Below are 21,938 nucleotides of genomic sequence, written 5' to 3'. Positions count from 1 at the left end.
AAAGAAAGAAAGAAAGAAAGAAAGAAAGGAGGAAAGGAAGGAAGGAAAGGAAGGAAGGAAGGAAAGAAGGAAGGAAGGAAGGAAGGAAGGAAGGAAGGAAGGAAGGAAGGAAGGAAGGAGCCCTTGTTCCTTGCTGACAAGCCCATTTGCTATTTTAAGGGGAAAAAATCACTAACATTCAACTAAAGATTAAAAATAAAGTTTCCTTTTGAAAACACAGAATACTTAAATGACACACCAGTTATGACTTGAGACACTCGTTTTAATTTAGTCAGTGACTCCTCTCAGCCTCAGTAAGAAGTCAGAACAGCAGCCATGATGATGCTTACAGCTCTGCAGGGGCCCTCAGCCGGTCTGGGCAGAGTGGAATGCACAGGCCCTGGGGGGGCAGTGGTTCTCAACCTGTGGGTCTACGACCTCTTTGGGAGTCAAACAATTCTTTCACAGGGGTCACATAGCAGATATCCTGCATATCAGATAGTTACAATTCGGAACAGTAGCAACATTACAGTTATGAAGCAGCAACGAAATGATTTTATGGTTGGGGGTCAGCACAACACGACGAACTGTATTAAAGGGTGGCAGCCTGAGGAAGGTTGAGACCCACCGTCCTAGGGTCTTCTAGAAGGGCACAGAAGTCTGAACATCATTGGACTAAGCTTGACGACTATGTCCGAGACAGGAGATACTGACGTCCCCTTTTGCAGATGAGGCTAAGGTCAGAGGAGTTGAATTTTTTCTCAAAGTCATACCTTAAATAGGGAACAGGTAGAGTGTGCCTTCTCTTGACGTCATGGCCCTGTAGGATTTGGGGACCCAATTCCTGATCTGCTGCTGCTCTTCACAAGGGAACACGGGCAGGTCTCTCCCCTTGAGACTCTTACATAGTGTGTGCGCACACATGCGTGCTGGGTTCCACTGAGGCAGATAACATGTTAAAACAGTGCATCGGAGTCCAACAGACTCAAATCTCAGCTCCAGATTTGCTGGCTATGAGAGTCTAAACCAACCCCTACTTCCATTTCCTTTTTTCAGTGTTTGATTTTGAACCCAGAGCCTGGCAAATGCCAGGCGACTGTCTGGTGAGCTACATCCTTAACTTTGGGGTGGGGGGGTGTTTAACCCAGGCTGGCCTCAAACTGCCAATCTTTGTGCCCCAGCCTCCTGAATGCTCGACTTAAGAGAGATATACTGCCCTATGTGGCCCTCTTTCTTTGTGTGATGCAAAAGTACCTCCCCACCACAACACACACACACCACCACCACCACCACCACCACCACCACCACCACCACCCCCGCTGAAAGCCATCATTAATTCATTTGACTCATTCATCCATTTGAGAAGTCTCTCCTGGGTACCTACTATGTCAACATTGTCTAAGGACAGACACAAGGGTAAGTTAGATCCAAAGGTGCCTGTGAGGGGCTGGCTTATGCTTCAGCAGAGGAGAGGGTGGCCAATTGCAGCTGTCCGCAGGAAACAGAAGGGTATGGGGGACAGCAGGCCACAGAGGCGGGAGTTAGGCAAGCCTCAGGGCAGGAACAAAGAGCTAGCAAGGTAGCAAAACAGGACACCTGCAGGGCTTCTTAATTAGTTCCTCCCTCCAGCATCTTAAACAGATCCATCCTCTGTGGGGTGATGACCACAGACACAGCACAGGGTCAGATACTGTTTGGAAGGATGGACTTGCCAAAATAAGATTCCTCTCAGATAAACCAGAGCATGACAGAAACGTGCATCTTGGCAGTCCACGGTCAACCGAGGCAGGACAATTCCAACGGTCTTCATCTCATCCTCACCTTCCAGGGTGAGTCTGGACACCTTCAGGGTTGTATTTAGAGCCCAGACGAGGCTCCAGTTCCAGAACTGCTGGCTTGACTAACCCACTCCCATCTGCACCTCCGTCCCCTGCCATCTTGGTAGCCAGAGTCGCATGTACATTTGTAGAGAAGTCTGGTTTTAATAAACTCTGCAGCCTCCTCATTAAGCTGACTGGCCAAGGCCAACGCTCTCGTGTCTGAGCAACGTGAGCTTTTGATGCTGTAAAATGATCTATTTGCTGATTTCTGAAGGGAGGCGTTCTCGCTCTTCTGCCGGCACGGAACTATTTGAAGCTGCATCATTAGCCCTGCGATCCCAAAGATTTACACAGGTCTATGGGATTGAGGGAGGGAACAACCTGAAGTGGGGTGGGCTCCTGGGGCAGTTGTTCTTCTGCAGAAATCCCCAGTGACAGCTGGCCGAGCCATCTGTCCGGTTCCTTGGTGTGAGCTTCCCCACAGTGTCCCACAAGGTCCCCACAGTCATCACAAGTCCCCATCACCACCAACCCCAAATAACCCAAGCTTCCCTGTTGGTTAAAGCATAACCATAGAGCACACCTAACTGCCTACTCGTCACCCACAAAGGTGCCATGCCACCTCTTCCCTAGGTTTCAGACGGTGGTTTCTATACCCAGCAGTGACCTTTCTAGACCCGAGCAGGTCACGCAGCTCTCTTGCTCAGAAGCCACCAGGGACCTCTGTCACCACCCAGATCAGGGACAGCAGAGGCAGCTCACGCAATCATTTAACTCATTTCAGAGGTGGTACGTGACTCTGACACTGAAGGTTCATATTTCCTTACAACATGGACGTGCTGGCCACAGACCTGAGACCAGGAGCTCCCAAACACAGGAACAGCAGTCTCCTCAGAGTTGTGAATGTGTGCTCCACCCTGGAGAGAACTCCGCTGGGTTTAAATCCCCCTCCTCCTACCTCCCTGGGAGGTATGGTCCCGGGGGAGTTCCTTACTGTCCCTGTGCCTCAGTTTCTTCATCTGTTAACCCACAATTAGGGGCTAGAATGCAGCCCAGTTGGTACAGTGTTCATCTAGGATACAGGAAATCAAACTGGGCGTCCAAGCGCTCTCCTCAGCGATGTAAGGGGTTGGAGGCTTAACGGACACCTTCTAAGGTTAGTCAGATCACACAGCTGTGGTATGGACGAACTAGAAGGCGTGCAGGTCCTGCAGCTGAGACAGCCTGGTCCATCAAGAACAGTAACTGGATGCGTGTTCTCATCTACAGGCCATTCTAATTCTAAGTGACTTTTTCTGTGGTTGTTTGAATATGCTTGGCTCAGGGAGTGGCACTATTAAGAGGTGTGGCCTTGTTGGAATAGGTGTGACCTTGTTGGAGGAAGTGTGTCACTTTGGGGGTGGGTTTGAGACCCTACACCTACCTATCTGGAAGTCAGTCTTCTCCTGTTTGCCTTTGGAACAATATGTAGAACTCTCAGCTCTGCCAGCACCATGCCTGCCTGGATGCTGCCATGCTCCTGCCTTGATGATAATGGACTGAACCTCTGAACCTGTAAGCCAGCCCCAGTTAAATGTTGTCCTTGTAAGAGTTGCCTTGGTCATGGTGTCTGTTCACAGCAATGAAACCCTAAGACATTTTCCATCTTCAGGCTCATTAGGTCCTGGTCCTGTATAAGGTGGGACCTCACTGCACAAACTATTTAAATGGCCATCCTGCCTCATCTCCTGATTGGCTCCTCTACCCTCCTTTGTGGCCCTGCCCTTCCTGGCAGGGATCTACTACCCTTACCCATGAACACCTCTTTTATTTTTTTTAAATTAACTTATTTTTATTGAATATGCACTGGTGTTTTGCCTTCACATATGTCTACGCTGTGCCAGGATGTCAGATCTTGGCATTATCAATAGTTGTGAGCCGACATGTGGGTGCTGGGAGTTGAACCCGGGTCCTCTGGAAGAGCAGTCAGTGCACTCTTACTCGGGTCCCCTGTCAGCACCCTGCACCTGACTCACCCGTAAGGTTCAGCAGCTTCTATGCAAAGCCCATAACTCAGAGGCGCAGCCGCAGTCCTGTGCACGCTCTCACGAGTGTGGAGAGTAAAAGCGGTATTTGTCTATGTTCCGTTCACTTCCTCCACTGCAAGGACGGTACGGCCCATAGGACCACCTCTCCATCTGGTGCCCTGTCTCCATTGACTTCTACATTTCTCCCCACTGACTGCTGCACATCTGGGCCTTAGCATCCTTGCTGTAGAGGGACCACCTCCCATCCACCTGCATCTCGTGAAACAACCCCAGGGGAAGGACCAACTCTCACACCTGAGCCATCTCCACAGCCGCAGGATGAGAAGAGGGACGCTGGAGGAGAGGAGAGCGAGTGAACGGAGCTTTATTCATTTCTCCAGTGCAGGCTCTGACTGGGCAACGTGGTAGGGAGCTGGAGCCAGGGGCCTAGGCAATCGGTCACCTGGGCTTGAGGTCCTGGGAGCACTGATCTCCATTCCTGGAATCGGGAAATCTGGGATCCTCAGTCCTCAGTGATGTCAGAGCAGGGTGAATGAGCCTCACTCGCTGATGCTTTCCAAGTTCCGAAAGGATTCAGAACTCGGAGGGAGGGAGAGGCCGGGGACCCATCCACAGAGCTCTGAGGTCTCTCTCACCAGTACCATGAGCAGCCTAGGACTCCAGCCGACCACTCGGTCCCAGCAATCCCACAGCTGACCAGTCTGACCCAAATACCTTCGTAACTGCTCTTCTGATCCCACAAGACACTGTGCCAGGGAGGAAGGGACTGGGGGGTGGGGGCGGGGCAAGGGCAGGGTGGGGGAAGCCTGGCTTCCCACCACCTACCCTTCCCAGCCTTGGCATCAGCACCCATGGACTACCCACAGCTTCTCTTTGTACTTGGATTCTGTTTTGTTTTCTTTCTGGTTGGGGTCCTGGAACTCATGATCTCCAGTTCCAGGATGCTGATAAAGGCGTGCGCCACCACCGCCCGGCGTTGTTGTTGTTTTGTTAGTAGGTTTTTGTTGATTTTTTTTTTTTGAGTCGGAGTCTCATGTGCCTGACACTAGCCTTGAGCTTACTAGGTAGCTGAGGACGGCCTTGAACTCGGATCCTTCTGTCTCTTCCTCTCAAGTGGTGGGATCGGAAGAGTACATCACCAGGCTTGAGTTACTAGGCAAACACTCTCCAGACTGAGGTACATCATCTACCTGTTTTAAGTACTCCTCCAGGTGTGGAGGCCACAGCTAGACCTTAGAGCGGTGATTCTTAACACGTGGGTCGCAACCCCTTGGGAGCAGAATAACCCTTTCAACAGGGGGTCGCATATCAGATATCTACATTATGATACACAACAGTAGCAGATTTAGTTATAACATAGCAATAAAAATAATTTTATGGTTGGGGGGGTCACCACAACATAAGGAACTGTACTAAAGGATCGTAGCATTAGGACGGTTGAGAACCACTGTGGTAGAGCAAGACCATGCTCTCTCAAACCCCGGGGTGGCTATCTCTGTACCCTAACAGACTGGCTCTCTTTCCTGTTCCAGGTTGCCATACCGGAGCCTGAGGGGTCTAAGGCAGGCCCCATGACCACCTAGGCACAAAGACACGATACACAAAGGACAGTGGTTTACTGGAAGCTTCCCAGCCCTCCCACAGCCTGGACACGACACTCTGCATTCACGGTTCTGGGCCTCTTGACACCAGTTCAGAAGCCCCACAGGCTGCAGGGAACTTCTGAAACAAGAGCCGCCCCTAAGCTCCAGCCGCACTGAAGCGCAGCAGGCCTAGGCTCCAGGCCAATTTGCTGCTGGTAAAGCTAGGTTCTGCTTCCCTGAGTCTATTGATTTTCCTTTTCAAGCTGGTTGTTTGCTTCTGAGTGATGCCCTCACATCCTACCAGGATTCCACCTACGCTGCTCCCTCCGCACTGGCACATCCTGCCAGGCACATGGCCTCTGACCCTCCGAGACTTACTGACAGCTGCTGCAGCCACAGCCAGCCCACACAAGCCCTGCTTTCCCAGAGCCCGGCAACCTGACAATCTACACGGACAAAGCAGCTTGGAGAGAGGGCTGGTTCCTCAGCACCTGTAGAGCTGATACATGTTCAGGCCAGGGTTGGGAAGTGACTGCCAAGGTCACCTAGCTAGGACAGGGCTGAGCTAAGGTCCAAGCCTCAGAACGCCTCTTGCTACCAACAGACCTATCCTAAGAGGGATGAAAAGGACCACAGGTCCCCTGGTTATGTCCCACTTGCTGGCGCTACCTGTCGGCCAGTGCTACGACCAGTCATTAACCAACCCAGCCTGAATGGTATCTTTCCTGAAGACCCATACTACTGTTAGGTTTCAAGCCCTGGAACAAATGGTTGAGGTGCCTGTTAACATATCAAAGCTGCCAACACTGGCATCCCTCAGTCCCTACCTGACGCAGGACCCTCCTGGCTGGCATACCCCACCCCTGTACCCTAAACTTCTCCAACCCAAGGGCTGGGCTGCCTTTCCCCCGGGTCCTTGTCCCTAAATAATCCAATCATCTTGGCTACCTTCCCCTTTGGGCCTCCTGGCTGCTGCACCTGGTTCCCCTCTCTCCTCTCTTCCTTCCCCTCCCGCTCCTTGCTCCTTACGAGACTGAGGGTCCTTGTTCATTCTGGACTCGGCCGGATGTGCCTGCCTCTGGCTCTGCTCTCCCACAGATCTATAATAAGCTTTCTCCTGCACTATACCCAGGAGTGGTCACGGCCTTTCCCATTTTATTTATTTATTTATTTATTTATTTATTTATTTATTTATTTATTTCATTGAACTACCTAGAGAGGTTGCCTCCAGGCTGGGTCTCTCTTTACAGAATTCTATGCACATGGAGCCTGCTGGGCAGCCCTGAGATATAGGTGAACACCCAGGGGCTCATGTATGCCCATGAAATATATAACACACATGGTGATGCCTGGAACAAACTCTGGTTACAAGCAACCTCAGAGAAGATTCTGAACAGTGGAAGAAACACAAAGACTTATGCAGTAAAATTTCGATCACATGGGGTTGAGAAGAGAAAGAGATAGAGATAGAGAGAGGGAGAGGGAGAGGGAGAGGGAGAGGGAGAGGGAGAGGGAGAGAGAGAGAGAGAGAGAGAGAGAGAGAGAGAGAGAGAGAGAGAGAGAGAGAAAACAAGCTCGTGTTTGTCAGGTAGTTTTGCCCTTGTGTTTGGTTCCTGCAGATTATGCCAGAAATGAAGTTTTTAAAATATTAACTTGCTGACCCACCATATGGAAATTCCCTTTAGGGGGCTGTAACCACAATAAATCTCCCACACAGGTAGACTCGGGGCTCTCACTCTGACCCCATGTGACAGTGACAGTGACAGTGAGTCCTTGTTCGTGAGCTCATGATAAAGACCCTATGTGTTTGCATCAGAATTGGCTCCTCGGTGACCTTTGAGGTCCCTTCGACTTGGGCATAACACTTAGCTCCAAGCCCTCCAGGCCAACTGGCCTTCGAGCTCCCAGGCATCCTAGCTCTACCTCCAGCTTGTGCTAGCATCTGGCTTTGTCTGGATTCTGGGGCTGCAGACTCAGAGCCTCATGCTTACTCAGCAAGCACTGTGACCATGGCGATGAGCAAAGCATGGCGAGCCCTCTCCCCAGCACTGCTGCTGCTGAAGACACGTGGACTGTGGTGTTCTGTCACGGCAGCCTGAGTGGACTGGGGGATTAGAGTCTCTGCGTCAGGCCAAGGGAAGGTGCTAAACCACAGAGAGGAGGGCTATCCACAGCAGTGTGGGAGGGAAGGCACACTCTAGAGAACCCATCAGCTCAACTCAGAAGTGACCAGTGTGGACTCAGGACGGCCAATCCAGGATACAAAGCTTTCCTTTCAAAGGTTCTCAGCTCCAGAGAGTGAGAAAGGCTCCAGAGACTGTCCAGCGGCAGTTTAGAGAGAAAGCTTCTCATACCCCCTCCACGTCATGTCACCCCATCACACAGGTAGTCAGGGTCCCTGAGGAGAGCAGCAGAGTGGGGCTCTGCAGCAGACGGATGGTCAGTACCCAGTCTGTAGTCCCCGTAGGAGGCAGGACTCAGGAAAGTGGGACGAAAGCTTTGTCATTCTCAGGGAGCAGAGCCGGGAGGCTGAGGGAAGCTTCAGGAGCCTGCCCTACCCCCATGCCCTCTGAAAGGCTGTACTTGGCAGACTCCGGGGGATTCCACAGGCTAGACACATACAACCCCCAAACCCACAGGTTGTTCCAGGAGCTGTAGGCTAACAAGCCTCAACTAAGGCCAGGGCTTACCACCAGGCAGGACAAGGCTATCCTGCTATAGCCTTGGCTGTACCTCTTGTCCTCAATGTGTATGTGTACAGAGGGAGGGGGCAGGGGCAGAGACCTGCCTCAGTTTCCACACCAGACACCCCTGGAGCAGCTAGTTCTTCTGAGTACATGGCCGATGCTCAGTGTCTATTTGTTGGGAAAAGAGACAGTAGAGATTCCATTTTCAGTGAGACTTGGACTAAGTGCATAGTAAATACTGTTGTTCAAGAAAGGGGGTTCGGCTGGGCTGGGTATACACGGGAGAGAGATAGGAGAATCTCTGTTGAGTCTGAGGCCAGCCTGGTCTACATAGGGAGTTCCAAGACAGCTAGGGTCATATCTCAAAATAAAAATTTTTTTAAAAAAGAATTTAAAAAGAGGGATGGAAGGGAGGGAAGGAAGGAGGAAAAGAAGAGAGGGAGGGACGGAAGCAAGCAAAGAGTTTCCAGATTATGTGGTCCCTACAAGGGTCATACAAGTACACATACAGGAAATGAGCAGACTGAGGAAGACAGAAACCCAGACAAGCCAGGCCAGCTGGTGACAGAGCGCCATCTGCTGGTAAGTTTGGGGGAAAGTAGCTAACAGCCCGTGAGCCTGGAAAAGGGAAAGAGAGGCCACACCTTCCCTCCCTAACCTTTTTCTGCCATCCTTGGGCTTGGCCTCTCCAGACCATGCTCATTTTGACGGCCCATACACATCTGGAGACTTCCCAGACAACCCGCCTTTCCAGACCTTAGACACTCAAGACAGAAGGGACTCTTGCACCAGCCTCTTGTCCAGATGCTGCTGGAGAGAATTTTGCACTTTCAGAGACATGGGCCTATGAGCCCAAGCATTTGCCCAGCTTCTAGATGGTTCCAAGAAGGACACACAGGATTGGGGTTGGCATCCATCACCCAGGGAATTATCTGGGGCTGGGGGGGATGATAAACTGGACCTCAAGATTCCAAACATCTGTCTCTCAAAAGACACAGTTAGAAGGCTGAAAGACAAGACAGAGCCCAGAAACTGAGCTAGCAAAACATGCCTGGCCAGATATGATAGAGAACACATAGGACCCCAGCACTCAGGAGGCTGAGGAAGAAGGAGCTGCAGTCTAGCCTGGACTACATAGACAAACCTTATGTCAAACTTAAAAATAAATAATGAAATTGTGAACCAGAACTTGGATATAGAATATAAAAAGGACTGGGCACCAGCATGATAGCTCATCAGATAAAGGCACTTGTCACCAAGCCTGATGAACTGAATTCTGACCCCAGGAGCCCTGAGGTTTCTCTGACCTCAACATAATCACTATGGCATGCATGCGCCCCATCCAATAAATAAACAGAGAATACATGTAACTTTAAAGAATGTATATTTCTAGATCTGGGCAGGGTGGCACATGCCTTTAGTCCTAGCACTCCGAAGGCAGAAGCAAATAGATCTCATTGAATTCCAGAATAGCCAGGGCTGTATAGAAAGACACTACTTCAACGGGGGAAAAATCAAATATATCTGTATACACGCACACACACTACACTAACACATTTTAAAAACTTGAGAGAAAACTCACTTATTTTAAATGGGTGACAGTGGAAGTTTGGAACACAGATTTCATCAGAGATGCACAGGTGGCGAAGAGGCACAAGAAAAGATTTTCAACGTCATTTGTCTTCAATACAGAACTGTAAATAAGGCAACAAGAGGTATCGTCTCACCCCTGAACTGGAAACCATACTGAGTGCTGAAGAGAGAGCGGGCTTGAGAAGAAACGTTCCGTAGTCAAACCTCCCTCACCCGTGCATAATCAAACCACACTCACCCTTGCAGTCAAACCTCACTCACCACTCCAGAATCAAACCTCCCTCACTCCTGCATAGTCACTCACCCCTGCAGTCAAACCTCACTCACCCCTGCATAGTCAAACCCCACTCACCACTCACAGCCCAGCAACTGTTTACGGCACTAACCCATAAAAACCTTCAGGGCAGCATCGATGGGCTCATTAATGACGTGGGAAACCTAGAAATCACCCACATCCTCCAGCCCAGATGGAGATACATCCACACCCCTTCTTTCTCAGGGGAGGAAGAAGCTAGGTACAGATTCTCGCAGGCCGGGATGCAAGTCACGCAGGCTGCTGAGGAAAGGCATCTTTCCCATCTGCTGCTGGACAGATGGGAGAGAAAGAGAAGTGGAACAGTTTGAGTGTTGTGAAGAGACGGAACAGGAGATGCAAGGATGGAGAGGATTAGCCTGTTCTGAGCCCTGCCACCTGAAGTCATGGTGAGGCCCCAGCCTGAGCTGCTGCTGAGGGCCATGTCTGGGTCACTGGTCACACTGCAGCAGGGGTCAGTGTCAATGTCCACGGCTTATATTACCACTAGAGGACAATGGGACAACCCTGGCTGGGGCAGCAGCCGAGGGACCATGTGGACGTCCATGGGCTGTGCAGAATGGGCTGCGCCCCTTATTGGCTGCAGGGCTCTGGAGAGCCAGCCCCACCTTTCACCAAGCTGTGGCATTCAGGAGAGCAGACCCTGCACCTTGCCCAGACAGCACAGTAGAGCTGGCCCTGGTGGTGGCATTGTGGTTGAGCTGATCCCAAAGGTGTGTGTGTGTGTATGTGTGTGTGTGTGTGTGTGTGTGTGTGTGTGTGTGTGTGTGTGAGAGAGAGAGAGAGAGAGAGAGAGAGAGAGAGAGAGAGAGAGAGAGAGAAATGGTCCAGCCACACCTCTGCCATGAAGTGGCATGGGTTCAAGGAGGGGGGGTGATAATGCCCTCTTATCCTTCCCTCTCACAACCTGAGGTAGTCGAGAGAACTGGCCAAGCCCCCCATAGGCTGCAACACTTGGGAGAATGGGCCGTACACCTTGACTGGGCAGCACAGTGGAGCTGGCTCTGGAGGCGTGGGTATGGGGGAGCCGGCCCCAAGGGCATGAGAGCTGACCTTGCCTCCCGCCGATGGCAGCATTGGGTGGCCTAGACCGAGCAGTGTTGGGTGCTCGCCCTGGGGATGTGAATAAGGGAAAGCCAGTGCTGATCGGCTCAGCTACCACCCAGGCCCAGACCCAGGCCTCTGAGCTGGATCACCCCCAAATCTGTATCATATGCAAATGGTTGGGAAACATGAATGGGGCAGTCTTCATCCAAAGCTTTGGGGCCTCCATGACAGGGCAATAGAGGAACAGGGAGAAAGCCCGGTAAGGATCAAACATGGATGATGGTGTCACAGAACCCAGATATCTCAGATCAGACCAACGACTCACTACAATTAACATTTGCAAGTGAAGAAATGTGGACAGAGGGATATACCGTGGGACACACTGTGACACATTACAGCTTCCATGAGGAGATGTTTTCTATGCTTTGTTTTTGTTTGTGTGTTTTTTATTTTGGGTAGGGGGAGGATAAAAGGGTAAAAGACAAACCTGAAGGGAATGGGAGATGAGCGGCCCTGGGGTACCTGATGTGAAACTCATAAAAAGATTGTTTTGTTTGTTTTTTAAAGAACATTTGCTGCCCTTTCAGAAAACAATTCTCTATAACTCCAGCTCCAGAAGACCCAACGCTCTCTTCTGACTTTTGAGGGCGTCTGCATTTGTGTGCGCACACACAAGTACAGCCAAATATGGTGCTGCATTTTGGGAGGCAGAGGCAGAAGGCTAGAGGACCTCTGCAAGTTCAAGGCAGGCCAGCCCCGTCACAGGGCGTCAGGGTGTTTGCCGAGTCAGGCTCTGACCCACACAGGGCTGGGTGAGCTGCGGTCTGGCCTCCATTCACCTGGATCAACAGCAAGTCACCCATAAACTGTGCCTAGCTCCAGGTCTGTAAAATCCCCACAGCATGCTGTGATACATGCTTGTAGCCCCAGCGCTTGAGAGGCTGAGGTAGGAAGGCCACCGTAAGTTCAAGGCCAGCTTGGGCCGTGTAGTGAGGTCAAAGCTAGCCTAGGCTATAGAATGAGTTTGGGGATCAGCGTGCTCGATGTGGTAAGTTTGGGTTACACAGTGGCATCTTGGCACGAAATTAAAAAAACAAAAAGCAGTCTCACAAAGGGAACAGATTGTCCTTTAAGAACACATATCTGTTTTGTCGTCTTTACAACAGGATTTTAACATCATACAGTTCTCAAGGAAGTTAAGTGGGTCAGGACGGGCAAAGTGCTCACACAGTACCTGGTGAGTAGAGAGACTGGGGAGACAGAACGGTGGGCAGGACTGACACTTCTCCACCCTGGGCCTATCGAGGTACCAAGCTGAGGCCATGTCCCTGCAGAGAGCTGGGGGTTTTACAGTATGTGACCTTCAGCAGAAGGTTATGCAAGGAGGAAAGGTTTTTATATATATATATATGTATATGTGTGTGTGTGTGTATATATATATGTATGTGTGTGTATATACAAATATATATTACATATATATGTAATATATATTATATACTAATTGTATAATATATAACAATATATTATTAATTATAATGTAAATATAAAATTATATAATTATAATTAATATTACATATTATATATCACATAGATCTGTCTTATCTTTCTTTGCCTCTACACTGAGAGAAAATTCCTCAAAGGTTCCAAAATCACAGGTGTGTGTGTGCGCGTGCGCACATGGGCCCAGGAGTGTGCATGCAGAGGCCAGAGGAGTATATTGGAATGTCTACCTCAACTACTTTCCTATATTTTTTGGAGACAATATATCCCTGGCTAGTCTGAGCTAGCTATGCAGACCAGGCTAGACACCAGCTCACAGAGATCTGCCTGCCTTGGCCTCACTAGTGCTGAGGTTAAAGGTATGTATCACCACACCCGGCATCCACCTTGCCTCTGCAGACTTAACTTGGAACTCAGCATCATTTGGACTGAATTGGATGGTCTAGCTCTAGATTTATAAAAAAAAATCTCACTTGTGAAATGAAAGCCAGGTGACATGTGATTGTGCTTGCATTGAGCCCCCCCAGCAGTGAGATTAGGGACACGTGACACTATAGCACTTTGTGTCTTACACAAGCACGTCACCAACTGAACTATCCCAAGTCTAACCTTTGTTTTGTTTTTTGTTTGACTTGTTGTTGTTGTTGTTGTTGTTGTTGTTTTGAGACAGGGTTTCTCTGTATAGCCCTGGCTATCCTGGAGCTCACTCTGTAAACCAGGCTGGCCTCGAACTCAGAAATCCATCTGTCTCTGCCTCCCAAGTGCTGGGATTAAAGGTGTGCGCCACCACTGCCCGGCTTTGTTTGACTTTTACATATTTATTTAGTTAGTTGGTTGGGTTTTCGAGACACAGTTTCTCTGAGTAGCCCTGGCTGTCTTGGGATTCACTCTGTATCCTCAAACTCAGAGATCTGGCATCTGCCTGGCTCTACTTCTGGAGTGCTGGGATTAAAAGCATGCGCCAGCACCGCCCTTGAAGGCCTTTTCTCACCTGGAGTTTCCATGGTCATTTCCCCTGAAGTCCAGAAATCTTTAAGGCAGAGAAATAAACAGAAGACAGTTATCCAGGTATTTGACAAGGGCCCAGGTGAGCCCTGAGAAGACACAGTGCCACAGCTCTGCCATTCAGGCCAGGGTCTAAAACTGCACGGAGCCCACCCAGAACAGCCACTGCAATAGAGCACCAGTGGACCACAGGTCTGCATCTGAGAACAGCCTGTCCCAGAAAAGTGATGGAAATCAAAACATGAGATGAAGCCAGGCCTGGGAGCTACTCTCAGAGGGAACATGAAGTGGGCCGTGTCGCCCGGATGACTGTCACCTGTGGAGGTGCGTTTGTGCCACTGAGGACTTAGCCTCCACCTCCACCTCTGGGCGTGAGAGAAAAATTAAAAATAATAGCTGCCGATTATCGAGCTTCCTGCATCTCAAGGAAGTGACAGATGTAATTGTCCCTAACCACTCTGTGAGGAGGACACAGTCACCATCCTCACTTTAGGGTAGGTGACCTGCTGAGATGCCAAGCTGGTAGGTGGCACAGTGGAGATTCAGATCCAGGACCCAATAGCCCAAAGCCAAGCAGAGAGTCTTGTAAGGTGGGGTGACTCCAGAATTCTACAGAGGGCCACAGTTCACAGCTCCAAAACCAGCAGAAACCTTGCCAATTCCTGACAACCTATCATCTTTTGGCCGGGTTCAACAAACCCTCCACACACCAGTATGGTGCCTAATGCCATGATAGGTTCAGAGAGCAGGCGCAGAAGACCACACAGTCAACTGCACATGGTGCCACACGCCATTAACACCAGCACTCAGGAGGTAGAGACAGGCACATCACTTTGAGTTCGAGGCCTGTCTGGTCCCTATAGCATAGCATTTCACTCCAGCCAGATACTTGGTGAAAAAGAGCCATGGTGTTCCTGCCCTCTAAGAATGCCAAACAGATGACCAGAGAGGAGGAAGGGAGGGAGGACGGGTGGATGGGGTAACACTGAGGGCTTCCTGGAAGAGGCAGTAACCAAGCCTATAGGAAGGCTGACTGCCTCTCTAGTCCCTGTCATCCTCTGACTCGGAGCCTGCATTCCAGACACACCTGAAGGGGAGCTCACAGCTGGGTCTCTGCTCCAATGATACACACCACCAAAATGCTTCCTTGTTACAAAAACACACACATGTGCACACAAACCACCACATGCCTGGAAAACCCTTCTCCTCAGCCCAAGCCCACCTCAGCCATATGCACCGTCATCCCCAGGGCAGGGTTGTGCTGTAGCCATCTGGGTTCCCATAAGGTGCCAAGATGCCTGGGTCTCTTCAGCGGCACTGATATTCCTGTGAATTCATATACATGCGCACAGGCACACACACAAATACACACTCATGTATCTACAGAACACGCGAGCACTATTCAAACACAAATTACTCATGTTCACACGGACACACACAACCTCATACATACACAGAGATAACTGTTTGGTCTCCCTGGCCCATCCTATCATTCACATCTACAGAACTCAACTAGATGGATGGCTTGCTTAAATGCTTAGCATCTCAGTAAGGGGGAAAAAGGCTAAAATGCTAACATCAATTCAATTTTTTTTAAAAAAAAATGCATGTCACAATAGTGGAGCATGAAGGTGCCTTCCAGCTGGGTGTACCCAAAGGCCCACACAGGCTAGCCACTCAAGAGGCGCCCAACACGGAGTGACTCATGCGTGTCCAGACTGATGTTTTGAAGCAGTTCAAGGGAACACAGACACACGCATACAGATGACTGAAGTTGTTCAAGCAGGGAGGGTCCACAGCTCGACACTCTCCCAATTTCTTTGACCAAGACCCACAACAAAAACAAAGTCTAGGCTGGGCAGTGGTGGTGCACACCTTTAATCCCAGCATCGGTGGGTACAGGCAGGCAGATCTCTTGTGAGTTCAAGGCCAGTCTGGTTTTGAGCACTAATTCTAGAACACCCAGGACTACACAGAGAAATCCTGTCTCAAAAAAACAAAAACACAAATGGAAACAAACAAACAAACACCAAGAGCAAAGTGTAAGATGGGACGCACACTGTACAGCCACCACAACTGTACCAAAGTCCCACGGAGTATTTGTCCTCCTGGCCACACACTTACGTCCCCGTCATCTCTTTCTGAGCCATCTCTGAGTTCAGAAGCCAGGCCCAGAGTAGAAGAGCCAGGCCTCACTTACCCAGGGTATCTGAGCTGCTCTCCACGGTCTCGTTGACTTTCCTTGCAACTCTGGCCACGGCCTCACCCATTTTCCTCAGCATGCAGACGTGTGTGTTCGGCTCCCAGCCTCCGGGCCGGTCTGCTACTCACAAAGGGGGTCTGTGCCTGGGGAAGACACAGGACCATGAAGCACCCACCTGCCAGCGTCCCATGAGCAATGTTCCCCTCCCTAGAGGCCCAGGCTGTTAAGAAGCTACAAAGAAGTCCCCAGGCCTCTCATCACCTCCTTCTCCTCGTCTTCCTCCTCCTCCTCCTCCTCTTCTTCCTCCTGAGCCCAGGCTACATCCAGCTTAGCCTTTGCAGGAGCCGCTCTGATCTGCCACCAGAGGGTGAGAGCAGCTGGGCTTTACCACTTTCCTGAGAGGATCAACCCAGGTGACCTCACCATACACATGTGACCTCATCATACACAGAACTTAAACCAGTGGCCAGGTGGACGTGAGGACTCAAAGGGACTGTGACTCAACAGGTGGGGCAGGGTGTTAGGGTTAGAGGCCAGGTCCAGCTAACTACTGGGGAAAGACACCTGTCTATTCTGCAGCCTCCTAGCCAGGGCTCAATGAACACAGCGAGGCCAGCTACCCTGATGACCACCCCTATCTACCAGCCTCCTACTGCACAGCAGGAAGCATGGCACCAAGGCAAACGGACCTTGGAGTCTGCAGGTGAGTGGCTCACAAGCATGTTCTTTTGGCTTCTGAAGGCACCAGGCGCCAGACATGCATGTGGTACACAGAGATACACGCTATACATTAAAAAAAAAATGGAAACTGGACGAACAGGCTGGGGATGGAGCTTAGCTGGTAAAATGCTTACCAAGCATTCACAAAAGCCCTGGGTTCAATTCCCAGCACCCAATGAACCAGACATGGTGGGATGCGCCTGTTATCCCAATATTAGAAAGACAGAGATTAGAATTTCAAGGTCGGGCCAGAGAGATGGCCTAGTGGTTAAGAGCACTGACTGCTCTTCCAAAGGTCCTGAGTTCAATTCCCAGCAACCATCTGTAATGAGATCTGATGCCCTCTTCTGGTGTGTCTGAAGTGGATTCACATAAAATAAATAAATATATATAAAAAAAAATTTCAAGGACATCCTTGGCTACAGAATAAATTCAATGCCAACCTGGGCTAATATGACACCTTGTCTCAGCTAAATAAATAAGGAAATGAAAAAGACATAAAAGTAACAGAGACCCTGTTATTACAGGCTAAGAAACCAAGGCACAAACAAGGGCCACAATCGGGTCTGTGTTGCTCCACACTTGGTGTTCTGGTGTTTGCCTCTTTTTTTTTTTTTTTAATTGGTTTTTCGAGACAGGATTTCTCTGTGTAGCCCTGGCTGTCCTGGAACTCACTCTGTAGACCAGGCTGGCCTTGAACTCAGAAATCCGCCTGCCTCTGCCTCCCAAGTGCTGGGATTAAAGGTGTGTGCCACCACCGCCCGGCTGGTGTTTGCCTCTTAAAATCACCAAAATCACCACACAGGAAATACCAGAGGCCCTCTTCTCTCCTCTGGCTCTCCTGGCCCTGTCCCTAGTCCTGAACTCAGTAGCTACTAAGGGAGTGACAAATCCACCCTAGTCAGGGACTAGAGGCAGAGGAGTGGGGACAGAAAGAAGAGGTGTGGGGACAGTGTTCAGAGCTGGCCGAACAGAGCAGGTAACATCAAGCCCAGGAGGTCAAAGGTGCTTAGCATATGTGTCCCACTGAGAGGCTGACCCAGAGCTCATGTCACCAGAACACACTGGTGATGAGAAAGGCCTAAAATCCAACTCTACCACTGAGTAGCTGGGCGGGGTCAGAGGAAGTCTCACCACACTGAGCCTAGTAGCATGGGCCTGCATGACTATGTCAAGAATGTGACCCTGCCTCATGCTGAGTCCAGACCTCATAAACCCTCAACAAAAACCAGCTGAGCAGGCACAGGAGCATGTGGCGCGTGCAGGCGCGACACCAGAGATGAACCTTTCACGGATGACCACAGGACTCTGAACAAACACCTCGGGAGGACTCATCCTTGAGGAACGAGTAAGAAGCTCATCTCTCCACTCCCAGGACATGTCTCCTGACCGCCCCCGCCTCGCCTTGCCAGTCCTCCTCCCCCTGAGCTTCAAGGGTACTGACTAAGCACAAGTCACTTGGGTTGTTTTTGAGCTTCAACATGTCTCTAGTTGGGCATGGTGGCACACACTTAAACGCCAACACTGGGGGCTCAAGGCCTGCCTGCTCCGGTCCACACGGTGAGTTTCAGGACAGTCAGAGCTACATGATACAGAGACCCTGTCTCAAAAACAAACAAAAGAAAAGAAGAAGCTTTCTAGCCCCTACCCCCAATCCCCCACCGGCCCATGAGCACATCCAACCTGACGCTTCTCTTTATGGTCAAAGCACACCACTTGGGTTTCAAGTCTCCAGGCAAGTCCAAGTTTCAACATGTCTAAGACAAGAGTTCGACTTGAATAGGAACCTAAGTTCATACGCCTAAATAGTCTGCAGAGCACGGGCCAGTGAGTGACGGGAGACGGGGAGCGGGGGGCATGGCAAATGGGACCCCTCCACCCAAAATACGCACCCTCTTAGCCCAAACTCCCAGGCCCGAATGAATGCTGTCAAAACTGAAGTGACTCCTTTGTCTTTTTAATTTTACTTATTACTTGCATGCACGTATGTGTGTATGTGTGTGTGTGTGTGTGAATGGAGGCACAAGTGTGTGGGTACACGCATGTGAGAATGAGTACACGCTCACGTGCATGACTACAGGCACGAGTGTGCTGCAAGGCACATTTGGCAGTAAGAGGACAACTTTCCAGAGTGTGTTCTCTCTACTGTAGGTTCTTGGATCAAACTCAGCTCATCATGGTTAGCGGCAACTGCTTTTACCCAGAGAGCCCTTTCGCTGGCCCTCAGGGGATTTACCTTAACTCCTTCACAAACTGGGAAACTTTAGCAGAGCCAAGAAGACGGGCCAACCAGCTAGATGGAAACAGAGCCCCCAACTCTCCTCATTTTTAAGCTGGGGCTTTCCTGCTATTCCATCTCCTTTCTCCTTCCAGAGAAACTGGGCACACTCCACACAGAGGCCAGAGAGGGTAGCAGGGCTCCAGAGCTGAGAGAGAACAAACAGGAGGGGCCTGCAGTGGGCTCCTGGCCCCACCAAAGGCCATCGAGGAAAGTATCCAACTGTATTTGGTGGCTCCTTTGGCCCCAAAGGCTGGGCCTGTTTGGGATTTGATCAGTCAATTAACCTATAGGGGTTTATTTAATATCTGATAGAAGCTCGGAGAGAAAGGCTGGGGAGAAAAGCATAGCTGTTCTTGCTGGACCTCGTGGGACAGGCCTGTAATTCTGAAGCAAGAGAATCGTAAGTTCAAGACCTGCCTGGACTACAGAAGTTACTGCAGGAGCAGCTTAACAAAACTCTCCCCATGGCCCTGCATTTAATCCCAGTTCTGGTGGGGTATAGGAAGGACGAGATGGGACACGTGGCATTCTCTTTTCCTCTTCTCTGTTTTCAAAAGAGGAACAGACAATTGTCCATGTCAAATGAAAGACAGGGCCGTGGGCTACCCCCACCTCTATCTAAACAATCCGAGTCCATTCACAAGCTGCTCTCACATCAGCACATTTGAACAATCAAGGCGCTGGGCACCCCTCTGTAGCCAGAACAATCCACGGGTTCCAGGCCGGCCCCACAGGTCTAGGTTCTAGGCTCCTAGAAGCAGGAATCCAGTCAATCTGTCACATAAGGATGGTGGTGGCAGAGAGTCAGGGAGAAACAGGAGCTATGGGCCCACATGGGCCAGAGCTGCTCCAGTACAACCAGCGCCACCTATCCCAGACTCTGGGTGGGGGAGACTCAGTAATGTTCAAGGAAAATGGACATGCTGGCAAGTACCTATAGCCCCAGCACAAGGAAAGCTGAAACAGGAGGACCCTGAGTCCCAGGTCAGCCTGAGCTACAGAACAAGACTCCTCACCTGCGCCCTCCCCCGACTCCACTGTAGTTTGTAATACAGCCCCAGGGCATGTTTAAATTTGAAATCTTCTGATCACCATCTATAAAAACCATGCTGGACAATAAAGAGACAGAGACCGAGTATGGACTAAAGAAGCCCCCATCTTATGACACCACAACATGGCATTACTAAGCTGGAGTAATTTAGCTGTATTCATTGCTCTTCCTGGGACGAACAGGGCCCCTAGGCCACAGGTTGGACGCACCCGATGGTACAAGCTTCCATTGGGAGACAGAATGAGCCAGCTGTGTGCCAGCACAGGGGTGGGAGGCATGGAGCCTAGGGGTGGGGGGCATGTGACCTGTGGCATGACCCCAGAGGGAGGACCCATATAGGGTCCCAGCAACAGGTAGACACAGACAAGCCACAGAGAAGACCTGTGGTCTACTCCAGATCTCCGGAGGCCTTCCTAGTAGGCAGTCCTCTGAGGAGCATAACTAATCCAAGCAGAATTCTAGAAAGTTCTCAATGTGGTCGAGCAGCCCCAAGCTGTGACATGGAGACATCACCTTGCTCAAACAAACTTAATGAAAATTAACTGACGATAAATCACTTCTGAGGAAAGACTCTGCAAGCCATTAAGAGCTTCCTACGTTAAGGCATGACCAATCAATAGGCTATCAAACAAGGATAGACCGGAAGTTTGCATATAATAAATTGAAGGTGGGTGTGCTATTCTGCTTTGAGGAAGTTATGATTATGAGCACTGTATAATTTCTCTGCCAGACCTGAAAACGGTCTCAACTCAATTCCAAACTTGGGGCTGGGGTATTTAAACCTTGACCGTGGCACTGATGCAACCTTTAAGTGTCAGAACTCAACTTCGTTATCTGCAGCCCTACGATCTCTGCAAAGGATCCACTGCGACACTCCGGCCGCACCAGCTGGTCCTATATTTAGTTACTGTTGTGGTCAACTGGGAACTTTAGAGCCTGGCAGCCGCTCTGCGGAGCAACCGGAGCCTCCGGAGCCATGCACACGAGCTGCCCCACCGCTGGCTCCAGACAGACTTCGGGACCCTGCCAAGACCAACAGCTGATGTGGAGAGGTAAGGGGCACAGTGCTAGTCGCGCCCCAACAGTCCCAAAGGTCCACTCGAGACCAGAGCAGAGTTGACCCACTTTCTCACCCAGGGGAAAGAGCCCGCTGGGGCAAGGAGCCGGACGAGTTGGCGCCTGGTTTCTCATCTCAGCTTTAGAGTTGGAGAGCCCCGCGTGAGCATCCTTAGACTGTACCCGCCCATGACTGCACACAGTGGCCAAGGACAGGATCCCCCGGACCCCATGCCCGCAGCCAGTGGCTGCTCGTCTCCAGCCCCGCACTGGCCTGGTAGACAGAGACTGGGGCAAATGAAGCAAGCAGAGGGGGACGCTGGTGATCGCAGAGGCCGGGGGAGTCCCAGGATGCCAGGGGCGGAGAAGCACACTCCCAAGTGACATGCGCAGCTGCCTCCCCCCGTGGGCACGGGCGTCTCACTGGGGAGACGGAAGCCGGGCTGTCCGGGAGCTCTAACCACAAGCCTCCCACTCTGGCAAGCGATCTCCAGCCGGCGAGTCCGTGACCCCTGGGCACCGCCCGAGCCATGACTCGGTGCTACCAGGTGTACTGGGGGAGGGGAAGGGACACGGCCAAGCCCAGTGCTTTCCCTTCTGCCCCTGCCACGCTCGGCCTCTGGCCACCGTTACTCGGCGCGGCGCGAAGCCTGTGGGCCGCTGGAGGCAGCACTTACGGCGACAATGCGTCCTAGAGCCCTGCGCCCAGCACTCACGCTCCCGCGGCGACCGCCGGCACCCGGTGCAAGTTCTGAGCCCGAGGGGCGGAGCCATAGGGGCAGCGAGCTCAGCGCGCACAGCCGCTCAGCCAATAGAGAAGCCAGGATGAGACCCAGGGCGGGGAGGGGCGGGAGCTCCAGCCGCGCGCACCAATCATCGCGCAGCTCCTCCTGCGCGCTCGGGAACCCAGGGAGGAACCGCTTTGTGTGCAGACGGCCAAAGCCGGCGCGCTAGGGGCGGGCCCCTACACCTTCTTGTTTAGGATGCTTCTCCAGGGTAGGTTTTGTTTTGGTTTTTTCTCCCGGATGAGGCTGAGTTCAGCAGGTCAAGGAACTTTGGAAAACGCAAAGAGA

The 21,938-nt window shown here is 51.1% G+C and overlaps 1 protein-coding gene across 3 annotated transcripts in view; it reads right to left on the bottom strand.

Annotated features, from left to right (window-relative positions):
- The window catches only part of Lrrc20 (leucine rich repeat containing 20), a 99,748-nt gene extending 78,140 nt beyond the window's left edge, over positions 1 to 21,608 (bottom strand). For all 3 annotated transcript variants that reach the window (XM_028776882.1, XM_028776883.1, XM_028776884.1), the window contains exons 1-2: positions 21,543 to 21,608; positions 15,755 to 15,900 (exon numbers count right to left, since the gene is read on the bottom strand). In XM_028776882.1, coding sequence (XP_028632715.1) covers positions 15,755 to 15,836 — 82 coding nt within the window. In that variant the 5' untranslated portion in view covers positions 15,837 to 15,900; positions 21,543 to 21,608. The remainder of the gene's footprint in view (positions 1 to 15,754; positions 15,901 to 21,542) is intronic.
- Positions 21,609 to 21,938: the final 330 nt, after the last annotated feature.

The sequence above is a fragment of the Grammomys surdaster genome, unplaced genomic scaffold (genome assembly GCF_004785775.1).
Source record: "Grammomys surdaster isolate TR1022 unplaced genomic scaffold, NIH_TR_1.0 273, whole genome shotgun sequence".
Classification (NCBI taxonomy): Eukaryota; Metazoa; Chordata; class Mammalia; order Rodentia; family Muridae; genus Grammomys; species Grammomys surdaster.
This window is presented reverse-complemented; position numbering and strand designations above follow the sequence as displayed.